The following is an 18,128-nucleotide window of genomic DNA, read 5'->3' as shown; positions in this document are numbered from 1 at the left end:
TTCTTAGCCAAATAAATAGTTGATTTATTATCAATGAACAGTCCAATAGGCTTGCATACTTCAATCTTCAATTTCATTAACACATAGTCTAATCAAATTGTTTGACATGTTGCTAAGCAACCTGATATATACTCAGTTTCACAGCTTAAAAAAGCAAGTACAGTTTGTTTATGGGTACACCATGATATTGGAACATTAAAAAACGTAAACAAGTATCAATAAGTGATTTTTCTGTATTGTTTATCTTTACACCAGAAAAAGCTACAAGTTTCATATTGGTTTCAGTTTCATTTGCAGGGAACAATATGTCATAATCTAGAGTTCCTTTGAAGTATCTCATTACTTTCTTGTTGCAAGCAAGCGAGAGCTTCTAGGTTCACCCATGAACCTACTAATTATACCAACTAGCTATTGTACAAATATCTAATAGATCCTAAAATTTATTTGAACAATGTAGGATCAACTAGCTCGTAATCTTTATTATTCACAAGTTTCAGTTTTACTTCCGTTGAAGTATAGGGAGAATTGAAATTCATTATATTGAATCTCTTCAAAATATCTATTGCATATTTCTTCTAGTGCATCACTAATCCCTTTGAGGTTTTAGTGAATTCTATTCCAAAGAAATATGTTAACCTTCCCAAACCAGTCATGTCAAACTCTTTCATCATTTGTCTTTTGAATTCATCTACCTCAGATAAATTGCTTTCAGTTTTCACTAAATCATCAAAATATTGATAGATAAACACCACATAATAGCATTTGCTATTCTTCACATACATAACATTTTCATCTTTGTATTTGAAAAAAATCTTCTTGAACTAGAAAGTTGTCAATCCTTTTGTTCCAGGCTCTTAGAGCATACTTCAAACCATACTTTGCTTTGTGCAATCTGAATACCATATATTCATTTTCTTTTACTTTGAACTCTTGAGGTTGTGAGACATACACCAGTTAATCAAGTGGACTATTTAAGAATGTTGATTTCACATCCAAATGATACAAAGACCATTTTCTTCCACAAGTTATTGCTACTATCAATCTGACTCTTTCAAGTCTTGCTATAGGTGCATATACCTTTAAGTAATCAAGTCCAACTTTCTACATAAAACCTCTCGCAACTATCCTTGCTTTATGCTTAGATATGTCACCATTTGGTTTTAATTTCAGCTTGAAAATCCATTTCACATCTATAGCTTTCTTATTTGGTGGCAAATTGGTGAGCGAGCTCCCATCTATTATTTTTTTTATAGCTCCTAACTCTTCAATCATAGAATTTTTCTAAGCTTAGTAAGACATATGATCCTAATGAATAATGGTATTCTTGAACAAGCTCATTTTTTCTTGGACCGTTGTTAATTATTAATATTTTAGGAGTCTCCACTTCTTGTTTAGTTTCATTGTAGTTATTCTTTTGAATTTAGCCACTTATTCAAAAATAAAATTGAGAAACATTGAAATTACAATTAAAACACTCAAGAAAATAAGAATGAGATTTGAAATGGATTTTAGTTAGGCCTATAAACTTAATTAATAATCTAATAAATCAGAGTTAAAAATATTAAACAGTCCAATATTATATTATGTAATAGATTGAAATCAATTACTTTTAAATTACACAAAATTGCTCCACCAATCATCATAAACAAATAAAACATACATATATATATAAACAAATATAATAACAATAATAATGATAAACAATGTTTTGTTTACCCAAACCCATTTGTATATATTTAGCGCTTCATATTATCACTTTCTATGGGTAATCTTTAAATTTAGCCAATTGTTATATCGTTATGATTTAAGTTAATGATTTAAAACTAACTAAGCCTTACTTCTTTCTATTTTTAGTTTCCCTCTTAAACGAGTAAGTCCCTTGGCCAAAGCTTAACACAACAACTTAAACTAACTTCCAAACCTCGAACATTCACTAACAAATTTAACCTATATTATCACTTTCTCACACCATTATTCTCCAATATAAAAACCAAGCAAACCTCTTGCTTCTTACCATCCAACTCTTCTCAATAACTCAATTAGTATTATAATTAATTTAAAAACAAGTATATTAAGAATCATGGCTTGTCATCAAGTAATCAACTCCGTCTTTTGATGTTTTATTTTACTTGTTGTTATGCTCACATTTTTTAAAACGAATGCTAGTTCTTTCCAGAAAACTAAGATAGAAGACAAGGAAATGAATGTGATTGATCAATGTTGGAGATTCAATCCTGAATGGAGGAAACATCGACAACAACTTGCTGTTTGCTCAGTGGGATATGTAGGGAAAATGACAAACAACATAGGTAAGGACTTAATCCATTATAAAGTTACCGATCCTAGTGACCACCCTTTAAATCCAGCACCTGGAACCTTGAGATATGGAGCATCTAGGATTCAAGGAAAAGTTTGGATCACATTCAAAAGGAACATGAACATTAAGCTTGTGAGACCCCTTCTCATCAGTAGTTTCACCACCATTGATGGTCGAGGCGTCGATGTCCACATTGCAGATAATGCATGTCTGATGATATATAAGGTGATAACTAATGATAAGCTTAAAATTACAAAATAGTATTGAATTGGAAATCAAAACTATAGATAAAACAAATGGACAATTGAAATGTTCCCAGAATGTAGCATTATAGCAATAAAAAATCCATGTAAAAAAATTATACCAACACTGGCCTAGTTAAAAAGTTTGATATACAATTATATAATAGAATATTATCTAAAATATGAAATGAATACATTTTGATTTTATTTTATAGTTTCCAAAATTTATAAAACATTAAAATTTGAGATAAATTCTGTCATTTTTCTCTAACATTTGTCCATAATTTCTTTTTCATTCAAGTTTGTACAATCATTATTATAGTTAATTTTATTTTATTCTTTTAAAATTTCAATCAACATTTACGGCTTTCTAACTTATAATGACATGTTTGTTATCTGTTATTAGACAACCAATATAATCATCCACGGAATTAGGGTTCATCATTGTCAACCTCAAGCTCCTGGAATGGTGATGGGTCCCGATGGAAAGATAATTTCATTAGGTCAAGTTGATGGAGATGCAATCAGATTGGTTTCTGCTTCAAAAATTTGGATCGATCATAACACACTTTATGATTGTCAAGATGGTCTTCTAGACGTTACACGAGGTTCCACTGATATAACGATCTCCAACAATTGGTTTAGAGAGCAAAATAAAGTTATGCTTCTTGGTCATGATGATGGATTTGTGAGAGACAAAAACATGAAAGTCACCGTTGTATACAACTATTTTGGACCTAATTGCCACCAACACATGCCTAGGTAATTTATGATTGCAAAATTATTAGTTTTTTTTTATACAATAAACAAAATTAAAAGTAAAAAAATATTTCCAAATTTATTCATAAGTTTTATCATTCATTTTTTTTTTACAGAATTCGTCATGGATATGCACATGTTGCAAATAATTTGTACATGGGATGGGTGCAATATGCAATAGGTGGAAGTATGGAACCAAGCCTTAAAAGTCAATCAAACCTCTTCATAGCACCTTCAAGAGGGAAGAAGGAGGTAATTATTTCAAGCAATTAATACATCAATCTTTTATGATTGTTTCGTTCATAAAATAAATAGATTGTGCTAAATTAAAAATATAATCGGTGTAGGTCACGTGGAGAAAAAGTAGTAATGAAATTGGAGATACGTGGGAATTTTATTCGGTTGGGGACGCTTTTGAAAATGGAGCATCCTTTGTGGAAACAAAAGGTGGACAAGTGACAAAACCGAATTATAGCCCTGAACAAAATTTTAAAGTTGTTGATGCCAAATATGTAAGATCATTGACAAGTTCATCCGGCGTGTTACAATGCAGTAAAACCTCAATATGTTGAGTTAGAAAAACAATGTTAAGAATTGTAACATACTTTTAGGTAGATATAAGATTTGATGTATGATACATAAATAGGAAATAAAATTACACTAATGAGGATGACCATTGATATCCACATGAGTAGTATTACAATATATCATGTCTCGATACAATTTGAATGTTGAGTTTGTTTGGGAAGGGTAAAATACTGCACTTATTAGTGAATTTATAAAATGAATCAATAATTCATTTCAGTGTAAAATTAGATTAAATGACATTAAACGTAGTAATTGAAATAGACTTTTATGAGATATGATAAATGGACACAATAATAAACACATTTTATGAGATATGATAAATGGACACAAAATAATAGACACATGACAATCCTTCCCTGTACTTTAATGAAAATAACAAAAATGCCACTCATGTTATAAATATTTAAGCATGGTGTCTTTTATCTCATTGTTTTGTTTTGCCCACTTATCATTTCTCCTTAATTAGAATAATGACAACAGATAAACCTCAATTAATTGGGTATGAGATTCAAATTAATAAAATGAAAGAAAGAAAAAAATTTCCTCTATCTATTAGAACTCCATTATAATTTTTTTTTTTTATAAAAAGTGTAATGAGTATGTACATTTATTTAAATTTAGGAGTGTAGCATACTTTGGGACATGCCTAACTTGTATACGTTGAAGATTCAAGTTCGTTGTCGTACTTTATTTATTTTTGTTAATTAGTCTAACAGCTAAAAATTCACCCCTTAAGATAAATAAATGGAGAATTCTAAAATCAAACTCTAGCCCTATATATTAAAAAACATTGTCTCTACCAATTAAACTATGCTTACCGGCACAAAAACTAACACATTATTACTACATTATAATATCAGTCCGCCTCTATTATAGTTCTAATTAGTGTGGCCAAATTTATTTTATTCCACTATATCATTATTGATGCATATTTGTCTTGAAAGTATTGTGCGATAGTCATAAATAATTATGGGAGCGTCTACCATACCCTCGACTTTTAATTGTTTTTAATCTATCACTTTTGATCAAAAACACTTAAAAACATTTTTTTAAGAAAAATTAAGAATGAACTAAAATAACACTAACTACCTTCTTTTTCCCTCTTAAAATCACTTTAAATATTTTTTACTATTTAACAAAAACACTTTTTTTTCTTTGGAAACTTTCCCACTCGTACACAACATAAATACAACATAAATGCAAATATCATTTTCTCTAAGTAAAAATGTCCTATATTCATTAAAACAATAATTCTTGTTTTTTTTTAAGGACAAAAAAAGAGTTGTGGATATTTTAGGTATTATTGTTAAATGTTGTGGAAAATAGTCGGGTGGGGGGTGTATCGAGTAAGTTAGAAACAACAGGGTATACCTTGGTTGAAGAGGAGACTGCAATGCAACAGAAGAAAACTGAAAAACTTTTCAATTTGCCGCTGGATTCTGTCAACAACGGTAAGTTCCTTTCGTTACTCTCTCTCTTCAATTCTCTTCATTCCGTTTTCCTTTTTTACCCGTTTTTGTTCAATTTTTATTTATTAAAACCCTACTCAAACCCATATTTTGAGTACGAGTTCGTAGACGAAGTAACAAACACCACATAAAAACCCACACACAACTGTGAGATCTGGGTTCGAATCTGGGCGAAGATGTCCAACCTAGCAATATCGGTATTGCCGGTTGAGTTAGCATTGATTTTATTTTCAACTAATAACAATTTAGAATAATAATTGGTAATTACATATCAATTGGACAAATGCTATGATAATTTGAGAAAATCACATAATTCATGTAATTGCATGTGTTGGTGTACACCTCTAATCTGAGGAGTGTTCGTGCTTCATAGGACAAATGTAACATTTTCATGAGGGAGCAAACTATGATTTGTGATGAATGGTGAAGTATTGATGATTTATCTGTTACAATACGATTTTCTGATACCATAAGTTTTTTGTGTGTGCAGATTGTTGGTAGTTATATACATCTTTGAGGAATTTGTGCTGGTTAGGGTTGTTTTCTGCTTATACTTGAAAGGAAGAAACATACAGTGTAGCTGCAATGGTTGAAGATGATTATCTTCCTCCTTGGTTTAGGTATATATGCTTTTTTTTGCTTTCATCTCTCTTACTTTATGCTTGTGATATCTAGCAATTGGAATGATGTTTTGATTTGATATGGTTTGTTATTGCTTGGATATCAGTGTGGCTCCAATGATGGATTGGACAGACAATCATTATAGAACTCTTGCACGTCTCATATCAAAACATGCCTGGCTCTATACGGAGATGCTTGCGGCTGAAACAATTGTTTATCAAAAGGGTAATCTGGTAAGTTTATAATGATAATTCTAATTGTAAACAAAAATGAGAGAAATAGTATAAAAAACTAGGAAGGAATTGTGTGAATAATGAGATTTGTAGTTGCAATTTATTAAGTTCTGAAATCTGAGTTAAAAACCAGGGTTTAAGTATCGGCTGAAAATGAAAAATTTGAATCTTCTATAAGCTCAAGCTTCTAGGTGGAGGCTTATTGTTTCCAAGCATCAGTTGATTAATAGTAGCATAACATGTGAAAACGAAAAATAAGAGTGAAAATGGTATACAAAACCATTATTTTGGGATGGATTGTTTGTGAAAAACCATTGATTATTTTTGTTTCTTATGCCAGGACAGATTCTTGGCATATCCTCCAGACCAACATCCTATTGTGCTTCAAATCGGAGGCAGTAATTTAGAGAATTTGGCGAAAGCAACCAAGCTTGCTGATGCTTACGGCTATGATGAGATCAACTTCAAGTTAGTTTGTTTCTTACCATCTAAAATATTGAAATATCATTGTTATTTTGAAATCTTTGATAGATCCATTTATTTATTTTTCAATGTATTACAGTTGTGGTTGCCCTAGTCCTAGAGTAGCAGGACGTGGATGCTTTGGTGCACGTCTTATGCTTGAACCAAAGGTTAGAAAGCAATCCATAGTTAAATATTACATGCAGAGAGATTGAATATTTATGTATTCTTCATCATTGTGCATTAATGGAGAACTCTAATGTATACAAGGAAAGTTTGTTGCGGAGGCTGTTTCAGTGATTGCTGCCAATACAAATGTACCTGTCAGTGTCAAATGTCGAATCGGTGTGGATGATCATGATTCATACAATGAACTATGTAAGGCCTTCTCTTAACTGCATTATTTGTCTATTGATGTCAGAAGGATGTAAAGTTAGGATTTTTTTGAATTTGGCTCTTAAGGGATGGAAGGTTATTCCATTCCAAGGTCAAGGTTTACCACAAACCCCAACTAAGGCTTATAAATTGTTAGACCCATGAATGCTAGGAAGACAGGATGGGGAATATTTGTAAATATTTGCTCAAAATGGGCTGCAGTATAACTTAATGTAGGGACAGACGGCATTTGGGGAGTGTGATTTTAAATGGGCAAATAAGGTGGGTGAAACAGTTATAAAGAGTGTCAAAGAAGGGGGCTTCATCTCAAGATTCTCAACTGTCAATGTCATTAAGATCTTTGCTTCGTATTCTTTAGCCATGTAGCTTGTAAGAGTATCTGGTCTAATATTCTGAAGCGTCTTGTACTATGATGGAGGATATCTTCTTCATAATTGACTACAGGCCACTGACCACAGCCTTTTATTCCCTATTTTTTGTTTTTATAAATCTTCTTTTGGAAAGCATTATATAACTGTAGTCTGTAGCAAATGACTCTCAAACCTTAGATGCTAGTTTGATACTACTTAGAATTTGGGCTTGGGCATAATAAGGTTGGCACTTTTAATGAAACAATTGTGCTAAAAGCTTGTTGTTTGTCTGTCTGTCAGGTGATTTCATTTACAAGGTCTCTTCTCTATCACCTGCTAGGCATTTCATAATTCACTCAAGAAAGGCACTGCTGAAGGGCCTCAGTCCTGCTGAAAATCGTAGTATTCCTCCACTGAAGTATGTCCCAATAAATTTTTATTTTTATGGTCATTATTTATTTATACATACGATAGATGATAATTCATTCCTTAATGCAGATATGAATACTTTTATGGCCTCTTGCGCGACTTTCCTGACTTAACATTTACAATCAATGGTGGTATTACTTGTATTGATGAGGTGAGTTGCAGTCTGATAGAAACTTGTATTGTAGTGATAAAATTAGTAGAAACAATAATTTATTCATAAGCAAACTCTGGACTGTTATCTCAGAAAAGAGAATGAGTTCTTTTACAATATAGCAAATTAGGAAATAACACATAAAGTAAGGTAAGAGAGTCTACTGATGCAAGAATCTGGGTCTCTCATTTTCAATAATTAGAGAGCTTGGTCTCTCCCTCCCATGACCACTCAATAAAACTATCCAATGATCACTTTCTCCTTGCCATTCTGTGTAATTGAGGAATTGGTATTCATTATAGAAATTTTTTTCTACCAAAAGTTTTTACTGTGATTTTATGATCACACTAGGACTGGGATAAACCAAATTCTAAAAATTATAACACACACACACACACACTGAGAGCAAAAGAGATGTGTTTGAAATGTCACAACACGAGCACGAAATGCTGTGTTCGTCCTTTTTTGGAATATTCCCTACTTACATGTGCAATAAACCCATTCCATAGTGTTTCAACAGTCAATCTGTTTTGTCACTGAGCTGTTTGTATGTTCAAACTTTGTTGGTTTTTTAAATCGAGTTTGCTAAACTGGTTTTATGATGCATCTTTATACGTAATTCTCTTTTTTCATTTTGGTTTGTCTACGGGTGGTATATATCTAGAGATGTGAAGTTTTATTTATGTTGCTTTGGAAACTAGGGGCTTGGTCTGTTTAGTTTGTTATTTTCCCCTTTTTCATTCGATTGGAAAGTTTTTCATCTTTTGATTGGGAGTGCTTGAATGAGATTGAGTAGGTTTTTCCACATTTTTGCTGGGAGTTTGCCCCATATAGTCCTAGTTGATGGATCAGTATTTTTGGTTCAGACAACAATCATCTCCTTATCATGGAATAAGGAGCAACTTCATAACTGATTTACTCCTGGGAGTTTTTAGAGATCAATAAACTATTTTGGTAAATCCACAGTTTAGATTCTAATTAAGGCAACTGTACATGGTTCTAGATGTTTGTTCACAGTGGAAGTAGTAGATTACTGATTGACTGAGGCCCTCATATACACTGAATATGGCTCTAGATGCTTGTTCACAATTTCCTCAGTATATTCCGTTGTCTTGTGCAAATTCTTTTGTCAGTAAATTCCGTTTCTTGTGAAAATTCTTTTATCAGTAAATTCTGTTTCTTGTGTAAATTCCTTGCCATACCTTGAGTTCTACTTGTGGTCAGTCATTATTATTAAGAACCCATTTTGGAACAATTATACAGAGTCCCTTTGAATTCAACAAATAAGTCACGATTCACCAAAAAAATAAATAAATAAGTCACGATTCACCAAAAAAATAAATAAATAAGTCACTATACAAAATGAATATTCTTGAATATCATGATACGTGAATGGTTTTATGTTGTATCTCTAACATGATCTCCTATGCAAAATCATTTTAGAATATAAGCGTGGACATAAGACAGGTCCCTTTGAATTCAACAAATATCATGATACGTGAATGGTTTTATGTTGTATCTCTAACATGATCTCCTATGCAAAATCATTTTAGAATATAAGCGTGGACATAAGACAGGTCCACCCACCATATGATAAAATTGCTTTTATTTGGAGAACGGAAAAAACAAGAATCAATGTCTAGAGATTTGATTGTATAGTTTTTGATACTATGTCATGATATCTGTACCATTGAAGGTAATATTTGGATTCCAGTGAATGGCTTCTAAAGTTTTGCTGATATTTCTGTTGTTTGTGCTGTCTAGTATCAAATCAGTTCTCCTTGTTGTTTGCGACGTTGTCATTGTATTTGTTGTTACTATATAAGGTGCAAATTGATCTGATGCTTCCATGGTGATATCCTTACATGTGGATTTTGATTGTAGATCAATGCAGCTCTAAAGACCGGTGCACATGGTGTTATGCTTGGACGTGCTGCCTACCATAAGTAAGTGTCAAATGCTTTCAAACATCAGGAATCTGCATTTCAATAATAGGGGAACAAGTTTTCCCTTCGACTCATTAATGATCACGTGATTGCAGAAAAAATTGTAGAATGTGATGGGATTGACGAATCACATTTAGCTAAAGCTTAAAAAACAAAGGACCTAAAAGTGTATTCTCGTAGAGTTAAGACTGGAGAGAAGAATGCAATTTATTTAAGATAGGATGTAAGGGGGTTAGAAGAGAGAGAAGGAGAGTCCGATGTAAGGAGAGATAGGATGTAAGGGGGTTAGAAGAGAGAGAAGAATGCAATTTATTTAAGATATGCTATTTTCTTCCGCCTTTTCTTAGTTTATTGCTGCGGCTAGGAGAGGTCCATTCCTCTATAGCTGGGAGCCTCCCAGCTATAGAGGACTGGGAGCTTTATGCTCTTTTCTTGTTTCTCATGAATAAAATTGTTTCCCAATTCAGGATAGGAATGACTTCCTATCAAAATATCTATTTTAAATTGGAAGTTAGACAAAAATTAGAAGTCAATTTTTCTCCTAAAACATTTTCTGGAATTTTCCTTTTTTTTTTTGTCTGGCTGGAATATTTTCTATATGATGAACAAATTTTAAAGGGTTAAATATGTTTTGGGTCCCTATGATACCGACTTTCAGTTTTAGTCCCTCTAAAAATTTCTTTCGATTTTTTGTCCCTGTAAATATTCTGTTTTCAATTTTAGTCCCTGCTTTCAATTTTTGACCTTGACTTTTAAGAGGAAACTGAACTCTACTAATGCTATGTATATCACTTCACTTCCATACCAGTTAAAAAATAGGAATGCAATGTGCGGTTATGATCTAAATGCCGTTTGGTCATTGTGGTATAATTTAACTTTTCCACTAATCTCCTGCAACTGCTCAGGTCTGGAAACATATCAAGAAATAGGCAAGAATAGTCAAGCAACTGCAACTAATAAATCTAGGCATATGTGCTACATATCTTTTATTGTGGTTTGTGGATTAAAAATACTTTTCTTATATATTTGAATTTTCTTTGGGCTAAAGGGTTGGACTAAGTACAGGTATATTTTGTGCCTTGATTCGAAAATGAGGACTGACAAGGACAACTTTTGACTAAATAGTTGTTGTGGTTCTGTTAGCATGTCAAAAACCAAGTGTCCTAATTTTTGAAACCTTAAATTATAGGTTGAAGTCCATTAATGATTTGGCCTCTCTAATAATGTTTTCATTGTTATTGAACATTCTTAATGTGATTTATATAAACTGATACTTGGTAGTTGAAGTAACCATTGTTATGATTTCAACAGCCCTTGGCATATTTTGGGGAACGTTGATAGAGCAATTTATGGTGTACCAAGTATTGGTCTTACACGTCGTCAGGTTCAGTCACATTACATACTATTTCAATTTGAATGGACTAAGTTGTCCAAATTACGTAGTTCACTTTTTCCATTACTTAGAATTTTCTAACTTCATTATCATTATTATTTGCTTAATCCAGGTCCTTGAGAAATACCAAGTATATGGAGACTCGGTGTTGCTACAATATGGATTTCGGCCAACTGTGAGAGACATTGTGAAGGTATGAACAAACAAATAGAAATTGTTATTTGATTTTCAAACTTCATACTCTTAGAATTTCTACTATTCAATGAAAATCCCTCCAAAGTATTGTATATGCGGAGATAGAGCACTAAGAAAATCTGATAGGAGATTACAAGCCCAACAAGAACGTCTAATTCTATACTCCCTTTGGTCTTAAATATAAGCAAAAAAGTACATGTATTTGCTCAAAATATGTATTCTAGGATATCCAAAGAATATACATTTGATTGCACAAGCGGTGAGCTTGTCTTTTCCTGGAGAAAGACATGAACAAAGTAAGTACAACCAAAAACAAGTAGATAAGTTATATGTAGATTCAACAGAAAATAACATGGAATGTAGAATCTGGTTATGTAGCAGAGAACATGGCATACAATTAACTAAATAGCCAGCAGTAAGGATTGCATCTTCCCAAAATTTTAAAGGGGTATTAGCTTGAAGTAACAAGGAACAGGCAGTATCAAGAAGGTTGTCCTTTTTTTTTCCTTTTCTTTCTGCAATACAATTATGTTGTGGAGTGTGTGGACAACTAAGTTGATGAATCATCCCTTTTGATGACATAAAAGACTTGAATTTAAAGAAAAATATTCTTTGGCCTTATCACACATTAAAATGTGAATTGAGCGACCAAATTGGGTAGAAATCTTTGAATATAAGTTTTTATATATTTCAAACAATTCAGACCGATCTTTGATATAAAAAATAAAAAATAAAAAAAAAAACACCACGAGAAGTCATCAGTGAAGGAAAGGGGATTTATGATCAGTGATGTGATAGGTGGCCTTAAAATAAGGACCAAGAGACTTGGTGTGAGAAAAACCAGTGCAGGAATTACCTGTGGAACCAAAGACTTGATGCTTTTTATACTACTTGAAGAAGTTAGTAAAGATGGTCACTGGTAGCTAGGGATCATATGTGGTGTAGTGGGCTCAGAAGGAGCATGCGGAGTGGAATTTGCAATGCTGGCTAATCGAGGAGGGTGACTGTTCAGGGCATAGCACTTATGGATAGTGTCTTACTTTGTGGAAATGGTTGCACATGGGATGATGTTTGCTAGGCATGCGAGACCAACCATGTTCGCCACTGTGACAGACTAAGGTAGAGGAATAATAGGTCAGGAGGCATATCAACGTCAGAAGATGATATCGCTGGTACATGTACGAAGGTTGACCATGCAGAGTTCAGAGTGGCTACAGTGAGAGACCCAAAATCTCATAAGGTGATAACAAAAGGATGAATACTCTGCAGGTAAACCATATAAAACCAGCAACATAAAAAGGTCTGTTGCTTCTCATTCTTTGATAGATGAGGCAGCGATGACCAATAATTTATGTAGGATACCTTGAACTTTTCTTAAATATTCCATGGATCCATCATGGCATCTCGAGACAACGACACTTATCCTTGGCCTACTCCTAAACAACGTAAAAAGTCTCCCAACGAATTATAACATTAACAGTTAATAATGGATTAGGGTTGCCTTTTGTTAGGCTGTAGATACCATATTTGAGAAAGATAAAAACGAAAGAGCATATGAATGAATTTGTGTTTGAACTATGCACAGGAGGATATTATATATTGAGAGTCATGAATTTGTGTTCATAATAATATACAACACAGCAGTCCATAGTTACCCTATTTACATTATTTCTAATAGCACAGATATAGAAAATAAAGACATAAAGCTATATTGTTTTAAACATACATTTAATGTCACTTTAAACAGTTAGACCCACTTTTATTTTTCCTTCTTTAGTTTTCCTTTCCTATTTTTTGTTAAAAGTATGAATATGCACTGGAAAGTTTTTTCGGTTTACTTTTTCCCCTCTTCCATTTATTTGCTCGACAGCATGAACCATTTCATTAAGGTGCCAACGATATTCATTTTCTGTTATCACATGACGATTGTTTATTTTGCTGCAGCCTTTACTTGGTTTTTTCCATTCTGAGCCTGGGAATGGACTTTGGAAGCGCAAAGCAGATTCTGCTGTCCAAACTTGCACGGTATATTATCTTACCCAATTGTTTCTCCATTTTTCCCTGATTTTCATTCATGGATAGTAAGGGGACTTGTTATGTGTTAATTATGCCCTTCATAGAACTAGTGCTTGCAAGTTGGAAAGTAATTAATCAGCTGTTAATATCACAAGGAACCGATTAAGACATCTAATAAGGAAGTATTTTGTCAGTACGTTTCACCTTGTCCTCAAGGTGAAAGTTCATGTCATGTTACTGCACTTTTGCATGATGTAATCTAGTAACTTGGAAAAGCAAGAAAGAAATTGTTGTGTCTGGATCTAGTGCTTAAGTTGAATACCTTGCCAAGATGAGTCATTTGTGAGCTAATTTGGTTGAAATGAGGTGGTAAATGACATATTTTTTGGATATAATATTTCATTTATCTCTTTTTTCTTTTGTCCACATTAGTGTTGACTAAAAGCATATGTATTGTGTAGTTGTTGTCTTGTCTGACTCTTGTACATAGGAGATTACCTTTTTAAAAAAAGTTAATGGGGAAGGGAGAAATTTTATTAATTAAAGTGACCACTAATAACTATTTTACAACCGTTCCCGAGGGTTTTGAACCCTGTACCTTTTAGGTTACAAAGCTGAGCTCTTAGCTTGAGGTTACATAGGACATTACTTAGCAAATTGAGTATCTTCTTGAGTAGTTTTAAATGTTTTTAGTGCCTGCAAATATATGGTCTTCCGCTTTAATTACCTGTGCTGAGTTTTGCCCCGTTTTGATTCCTGACATTTCCAAAATGTGCCACTTTTAGTTCCTACACATATTTTTTGGTTATCTGGCACCAATTTGTAATGTAATTAGGTATTTTTTTTCGTCAGTATTATGGGAATCAGGGATGTGTCTGTATTGTTAGTTTTTTCTTCTTTTTTATATACAAGGTTCTTATTAAAAACTTAACCGGTTAGTAGGTCAATTTTATGGCATGCAGAAACCATTTTACTGGTTTGTTGCTATCTTTTGGCATATGAACATATCTCTCCTTTGTTTACTGTAACTATCGTTTTATAGTTAAGTTACTTCATTAGCTGCTTCAAAAACTTACATATTCTTAAACCATGCAGACAGTAAAATCATTTCTTGAAGAAACTCTTGTCGCAATTCCAGACTCAGTCTTGGATTCGTCATTTGCGAAATCACCACCTGGCCGTGGAGATCTTTTTGCAAACATTGACAGTTTATTGCCTCCACCATACAGAACAAGAGACGAGGATGCTGTGCAAATCCTTTAATTATCTGTTCTATGAAAATGACCTAAAATGCAGTGCAAGTTTATATAGAAAGTTTAAATAAAAAAACTAGGGGATTACTATTCTTTTTAGCTTTTGCTTTTACTGTTGGTTTTGGCTAAATTTGTTATGTTGTGCTATCTGTTGAGAAAAATGTTGGGTAGCTTATATTACTCCATATCAGATAAGCCTGACCTCACTCCCATTAGAAGGAAACAAATATATTAAAGTACAATATTCATTTTTTTTTGGGAATAGATTAATTTTGATGCATTTTCGGTGTAAAACATTTTACATGCTCAACAAATCTCAAACCATCTTTTGTATGACTTTTTGGATTTAAGATAGATATGATAAAAGTCAAATATTTTAATGATCCAATAGTTATCATTGATTGTCTTGTACAAAATTTTTACACTGCCGGTACCTATTAGCATCTTTCTTATCCTTTAAATTCACATTAATTAACAAGCATCAACACAAGCCCCCCAAAACCATTTCTAGCATTATCAACTATTCAACGTGGCATTAACTTATTGGTCATATCATTAATGAGATAAGATAATGTATGGTCCTACCCTACCACAAAAGCTCCCATTTTTGTATGATTTACATTCCATATATTCATTCTTCCACTTGCCCACAATAGAAGCTATCACATAGAGACTAGTTCAGAATCCAGATCACATTGTAGAAATGGCATCAATCACCATGACATCCTCAATGGTTGGTTTTCCCGCGGTAACCAACCGGTCATCGGTAGCAACACAGCGAAGATTTGTTGTCAGTGCCGTAAGAGCAGTTGAAGGGGAAAAGACGGTCAAATATGACGATGACAAGGAGGGCAGCAATGGAAGAAGAGACTTGATGTTTGCTGCAGCAGCAGCTGCTGTTTGCTCTGTTGCTGGGGTTGCAATGGCAGATGATGAACCAAGAAGAGGTACTCCAGAAGCCAAGAAAAAGTATGGCCCTGTTTGTGTCACTAACCCAACAGCTAGGATTTGTCGTTATTGAGGGTCTTAGTTTACTTTTCTTGATTTGTAATGTACAATGGGGCTGTGGTGTTTATATTTCATTTAATCGTTAATGTACTACTTTATACTAGTTGTTTATATTTAAAAAAGCATAAACTTTGCCTCATCTAAATGTACTTGAATTGAGTTTACTTAGAAGTGCTTGAATTGAGTTTGTGTAAATGAACATAATTTTAGTAGTGCTTAGATTAAGTTCACATATCACTACTTTATACCAGGGGATTACTATTCTTTTTAGCTTTTGTTTTTACTGTTGGTTTTTTGCCAAATTTGTGTTGTTGTGTTATCTGCTGAGAAAATTTTTGGGTGGCTTATGTTCCTCCATATCAGATAAGCGCCTGATCTCACCCTCATTATAAGGAAACAAAAATGTTGAAGTACAATCTTCATTTTCCTAATGTACTATATTTTTATGCATTTTTACTGTAAAACATTTTACATGGTCAACAAATCTCAAACCATCTTGAGCTCTACGGTGAGGATGGATGAGAAGCAACAGTGGCGGAAAATGCTCCGATGTGACAGCAATGACTTCCAGTACGGTGACGAAAAGTCTTCGCAGTGGAACGAAAGGTGCCTGCAAGCACGTTAGCACTCAACACTCAAGTCAGTAATAGAACAGAGAAAGAGTGTGTAGAAAGTGTTGTGAAAAGTGAATCATACCTTGAGGGTGAAGCAATGTCACCCTTATATAGGCACGCATTAAAAATGGCGCATTCGGGTTTTGCGGCGTGTGATTAGGGACGGTTAGAGGACACATGTAGGGTGACCCTCGCACGTGGGCATGCTCGCATGCGGTGCGGTGCATTAAAAATGGCGCATTCCTTCAGTCGCGGAGCTTTAAGGCAGCATAAGTTAGACCACGTGTCATCTTAGAATTGATCTTCTGAACGGTCCAGAACACATCTTTTGTATGACTTTTAAGATTTAAGATATATATGATAAAAGTCACATATTTTAAATAATCCAATAATTATAATCGATTGTCTTTATAAAAATATATTTATATGATTAATGGTTAAATTAATCCGTTAAACCTACACTAGCCCCCCAAGACCTTCAAGTTCCACCATTATCAACTATTCAACGTGGCAATAACTTATTGATCATTTCTTGAATGAGATAAGATAATGTATGGTCCTACCACAAAAGGATGATTTACAATCCATATATTCATTCTTCCACTTGCTCACCATAGAAGGTATCAACACATAGAGACTAGTTCAGAATTACGATCATATTTTAGAAATGGCATCAATCACCATGACATCCTCAATCCTCGGCTTCCCGGCTGTAACCAACCAGTCATCTGTAGCATCGCAGAGGAGACTCGTTGTCGTCAATGCTGTCCGAGCAGTTGAAGGGGAAAAGATGATCAGATATGACAACAGCAAAGAGGGCAGCAATGGAAGGAGAGACTTGATGTTTGCTGCAGCAGCTGCTGCTGTTTCCACTTTTGCTGGTGTTGCAATGGCAGATGAAGAACCTAAAAGAGGTACCCCAGAAGCCAAGAAAAAGTACGCCCCTGTTTGTGTCACTATGCCAACAGCTAGGATTTGTCGCAATTGAGAAGGGTCTTGATCTATGAAGCACGGAAACGCCTCCGATTAGGCGTGTCCAGGTGTCCGACACGTATCATCTCTGATACCGACACGACACCGACACTTACAATTACACGGAATTATGTAATTTTCTCAAATTATTAGAGGTGTCGGCGTGTCAGTGTACGTGTCGTGTCCTTTGTATCCGTGTTTCATAGGTCTTGGTTCATTTTTCTTGATTTGTAATGTACAATGGGGTTGTTGTGTTTAAATTTCATCTAATCTTTACTGTACTATTATAAATATATATACTAGTTTGTTCATAAAAGCATAAAGTTTTGCTTATCTCTTTGGTGTTACCGGTTCAATGCTCGACCTAGGAAAAAATTAATAAAATTTCATTCATAAAAAATGTTAACTCGCTGGGTTATTGCATTTGCGTGATTGCTTAATTAGAATTTGATCAAATTATCATGAAGACATGAACTCATGATTGAGTTTACGGAAATGTGTTGAACTTGGTGAATAAGACCTAAAACTCATAATTTACGATTGATATTTGAAATGAGTTTATGTAAATGTATTTGAATTCAGTTTGCTTAAAATCTACATGCATAAAGTAATCGAGTTTGAGCTCGATCATACTTGATTTGAGATCATGTACGGTTCTCAATCACGGACAAATGAAAAAGAAAACACAATCATTCAACGTATCACTTATAGTTT

The 18,128-nt window shown here is 33.7% G+C and overlaps 4 protein-coding genes across 4 annotated transcripts; all 4 read left to right on the top strand.

Annotated features, from left to right (window-relative positions):
• The first annotated feature begins 2,200 nt into the window (after positions 1-2,200).
• Positions 2,201-3,890, top strand: LOC11446795 (probable pectate lyase 16). Its single transcript, XM_003599213.3, has 4 exons — positions 2,201-2,542; positions 2,966-3,321; positions 3,435-3,570; positions 3,666-3,890. The coding sequence occupies exons 1-4, from the start codon at positions 2,201-2,203 to the stop codon at positions 3,888-3,890; spliced, it is 1,059 nt and encodes a 352-aa protein (XP_003599261.2).
• Positions 3,891-5,198: 1,308 nt separating this feature from the next.
• LOC11428385 (tRNA-dihydrouridine(20/20a) synthase) lies at positions 5,199-15,156 on the top strand. Its single transcript, XM_003599212.4, has 13 exons — positions 5,199-5,357; positions 5,866-5,995; positions 6,103-6,229; positions 6,570-6,697; positions 6,792-6,861; positions 6,967-7,069; positions 7,738-7,855; positions 7,936-8,017; positions 9,902-9,963; positions 11,275-11,347; positions 11,469-11,549; positions 13,496-13,576; positions 14,663-15,156. The coding sequence occupies exons 2-13, from the start codon at positions 5,961-5,963 to the stop codon at positions 14,828-14,830; spliced, it is 1,128 nt and encodes a 375-aa protein (XP_003599260.2). The 5' UTR covers positions 5,199-5,357; positions 5,866-5,960; the 3' UTR covers positions 14,831-15,156.
• A 288-nt stretch (positions 15,157-15,444) lies between these two features.
• On the top strand, positions 15,445-15,992 carry LOC11419625 (photosystem II 5 kDa protein, chloroplastic). The gene has a single exon (XM_003599210.4). The coding sequence runs from the start codon at positions 15,524-15,526 to the stop codon at positions 15,839-15,841; it is 318 nt and encodes a 105-aa protein (XP_003599258.1). The 5' UTR covers positions 15,445-15,523; the 3' UTR covers positions 15,842-15,992.
• Positions 15,993-16,403: 411 nt separating this feature from the next.
• LOC11438275 (photosystem II 5 kDa protein, chloroplastic) lies at positions 16,404-17,747 on the top strand. The gene has a single exon (XM_003599209.2). The coding sequence runs from the start codon at positions 17,110-17,112 to the stop codon at positions 17,428-17,430; it is 321 nt and encodes a 106-aa protein (XP_003599257.1). The 5' UTR covers positions 16,404-17,109; the 3' UTR covers positions 17,431-17,747.
• Positions 17,748-18,128: the final 381 nt, after the last annotated feature.

The sequence above is a fragment of the Medicago truncatula genome, chromosome 3 (genome assembly GCF_003473485.1).
Source record: "Medicago truncatula cultivar Jemalong A17 chromosome 3, MtrunA17r5.0-ANR, whole genome shotgun sequence".
In the NCBI taxonomy this organism is placed as follows: Eukaryota; Viridiplantae; Streptophyta; class Magnoliopsida; order Fabales; family Fabaceae; genus Medicago; species Medicago truncatula.
This window is presented reverse-complemented; position numbering and strand designations above follow the sequence as displayed.

What these genes read in the sequence shown, in the direction of transcription:
- LOC11419625 (XM_003599210.4), top strand. Translation starts at nt 15,524, where the DNA reads ATGGCATCAATCACCATGACATCCTCAATGGTTGGTTTTCCCGCGGTA.
- LOC11446795 (XM_003599213.3), top strand. Translation starts at nt 2,201, where the DNA reads ATGAATGTGATTGATCAATGTTGGAGATTCAATCCTGAATGGAGGAAA. An exon ending in TGCCACCAACACATGCCTAG is followed by an intron (nt 3,322 to 3,434) that starts GTAATTTATGAT and finishes TTTTTTTTACAG; the next exon opens with AATTCGTCATGGATATGCAC. An exon ending in CTTCAAGAGGGAAGAAGGAG is followed by an intron (nt 3,571 to 3,665) that starts GTAATTATTTCA and finishes TAATCGGTGTAG; the next exon opens with GTCACGTGGAGAAAAAGTAG.
- LOC11428385 (XM_003599212.4), top strand. Translation starts at nt 5,961, where the DNA reads ATGGTTGAAGATGATTATCTTCCTCCTTGGTTTAG. An exon ending in TATCTTCCTCCTTGGTTTAG is followed by an intron (nt 5,996 to 6,102) that starts GTATATATGCTT and finishes CTTGGATATCAG; the next exon opens with TGTGGCTCCAATGATGGATT. An exon ending in CGTAGTATTCCTCCACTGAA is followed by an intron (nt 7,856 to 7,935) that starts GTATGTCCCAAT and finishes TCCTTAATGCAG; the next exon opens with ATATGAATACTTTTATGGCC.
- LOC11438275 (XM_003599209.2), top strand. Translation starts at nt 17,110, where the DNA reads ATGGCATCAATCACCATGACATCCTCAATCCTCGGCTTCCCGGCTGTA.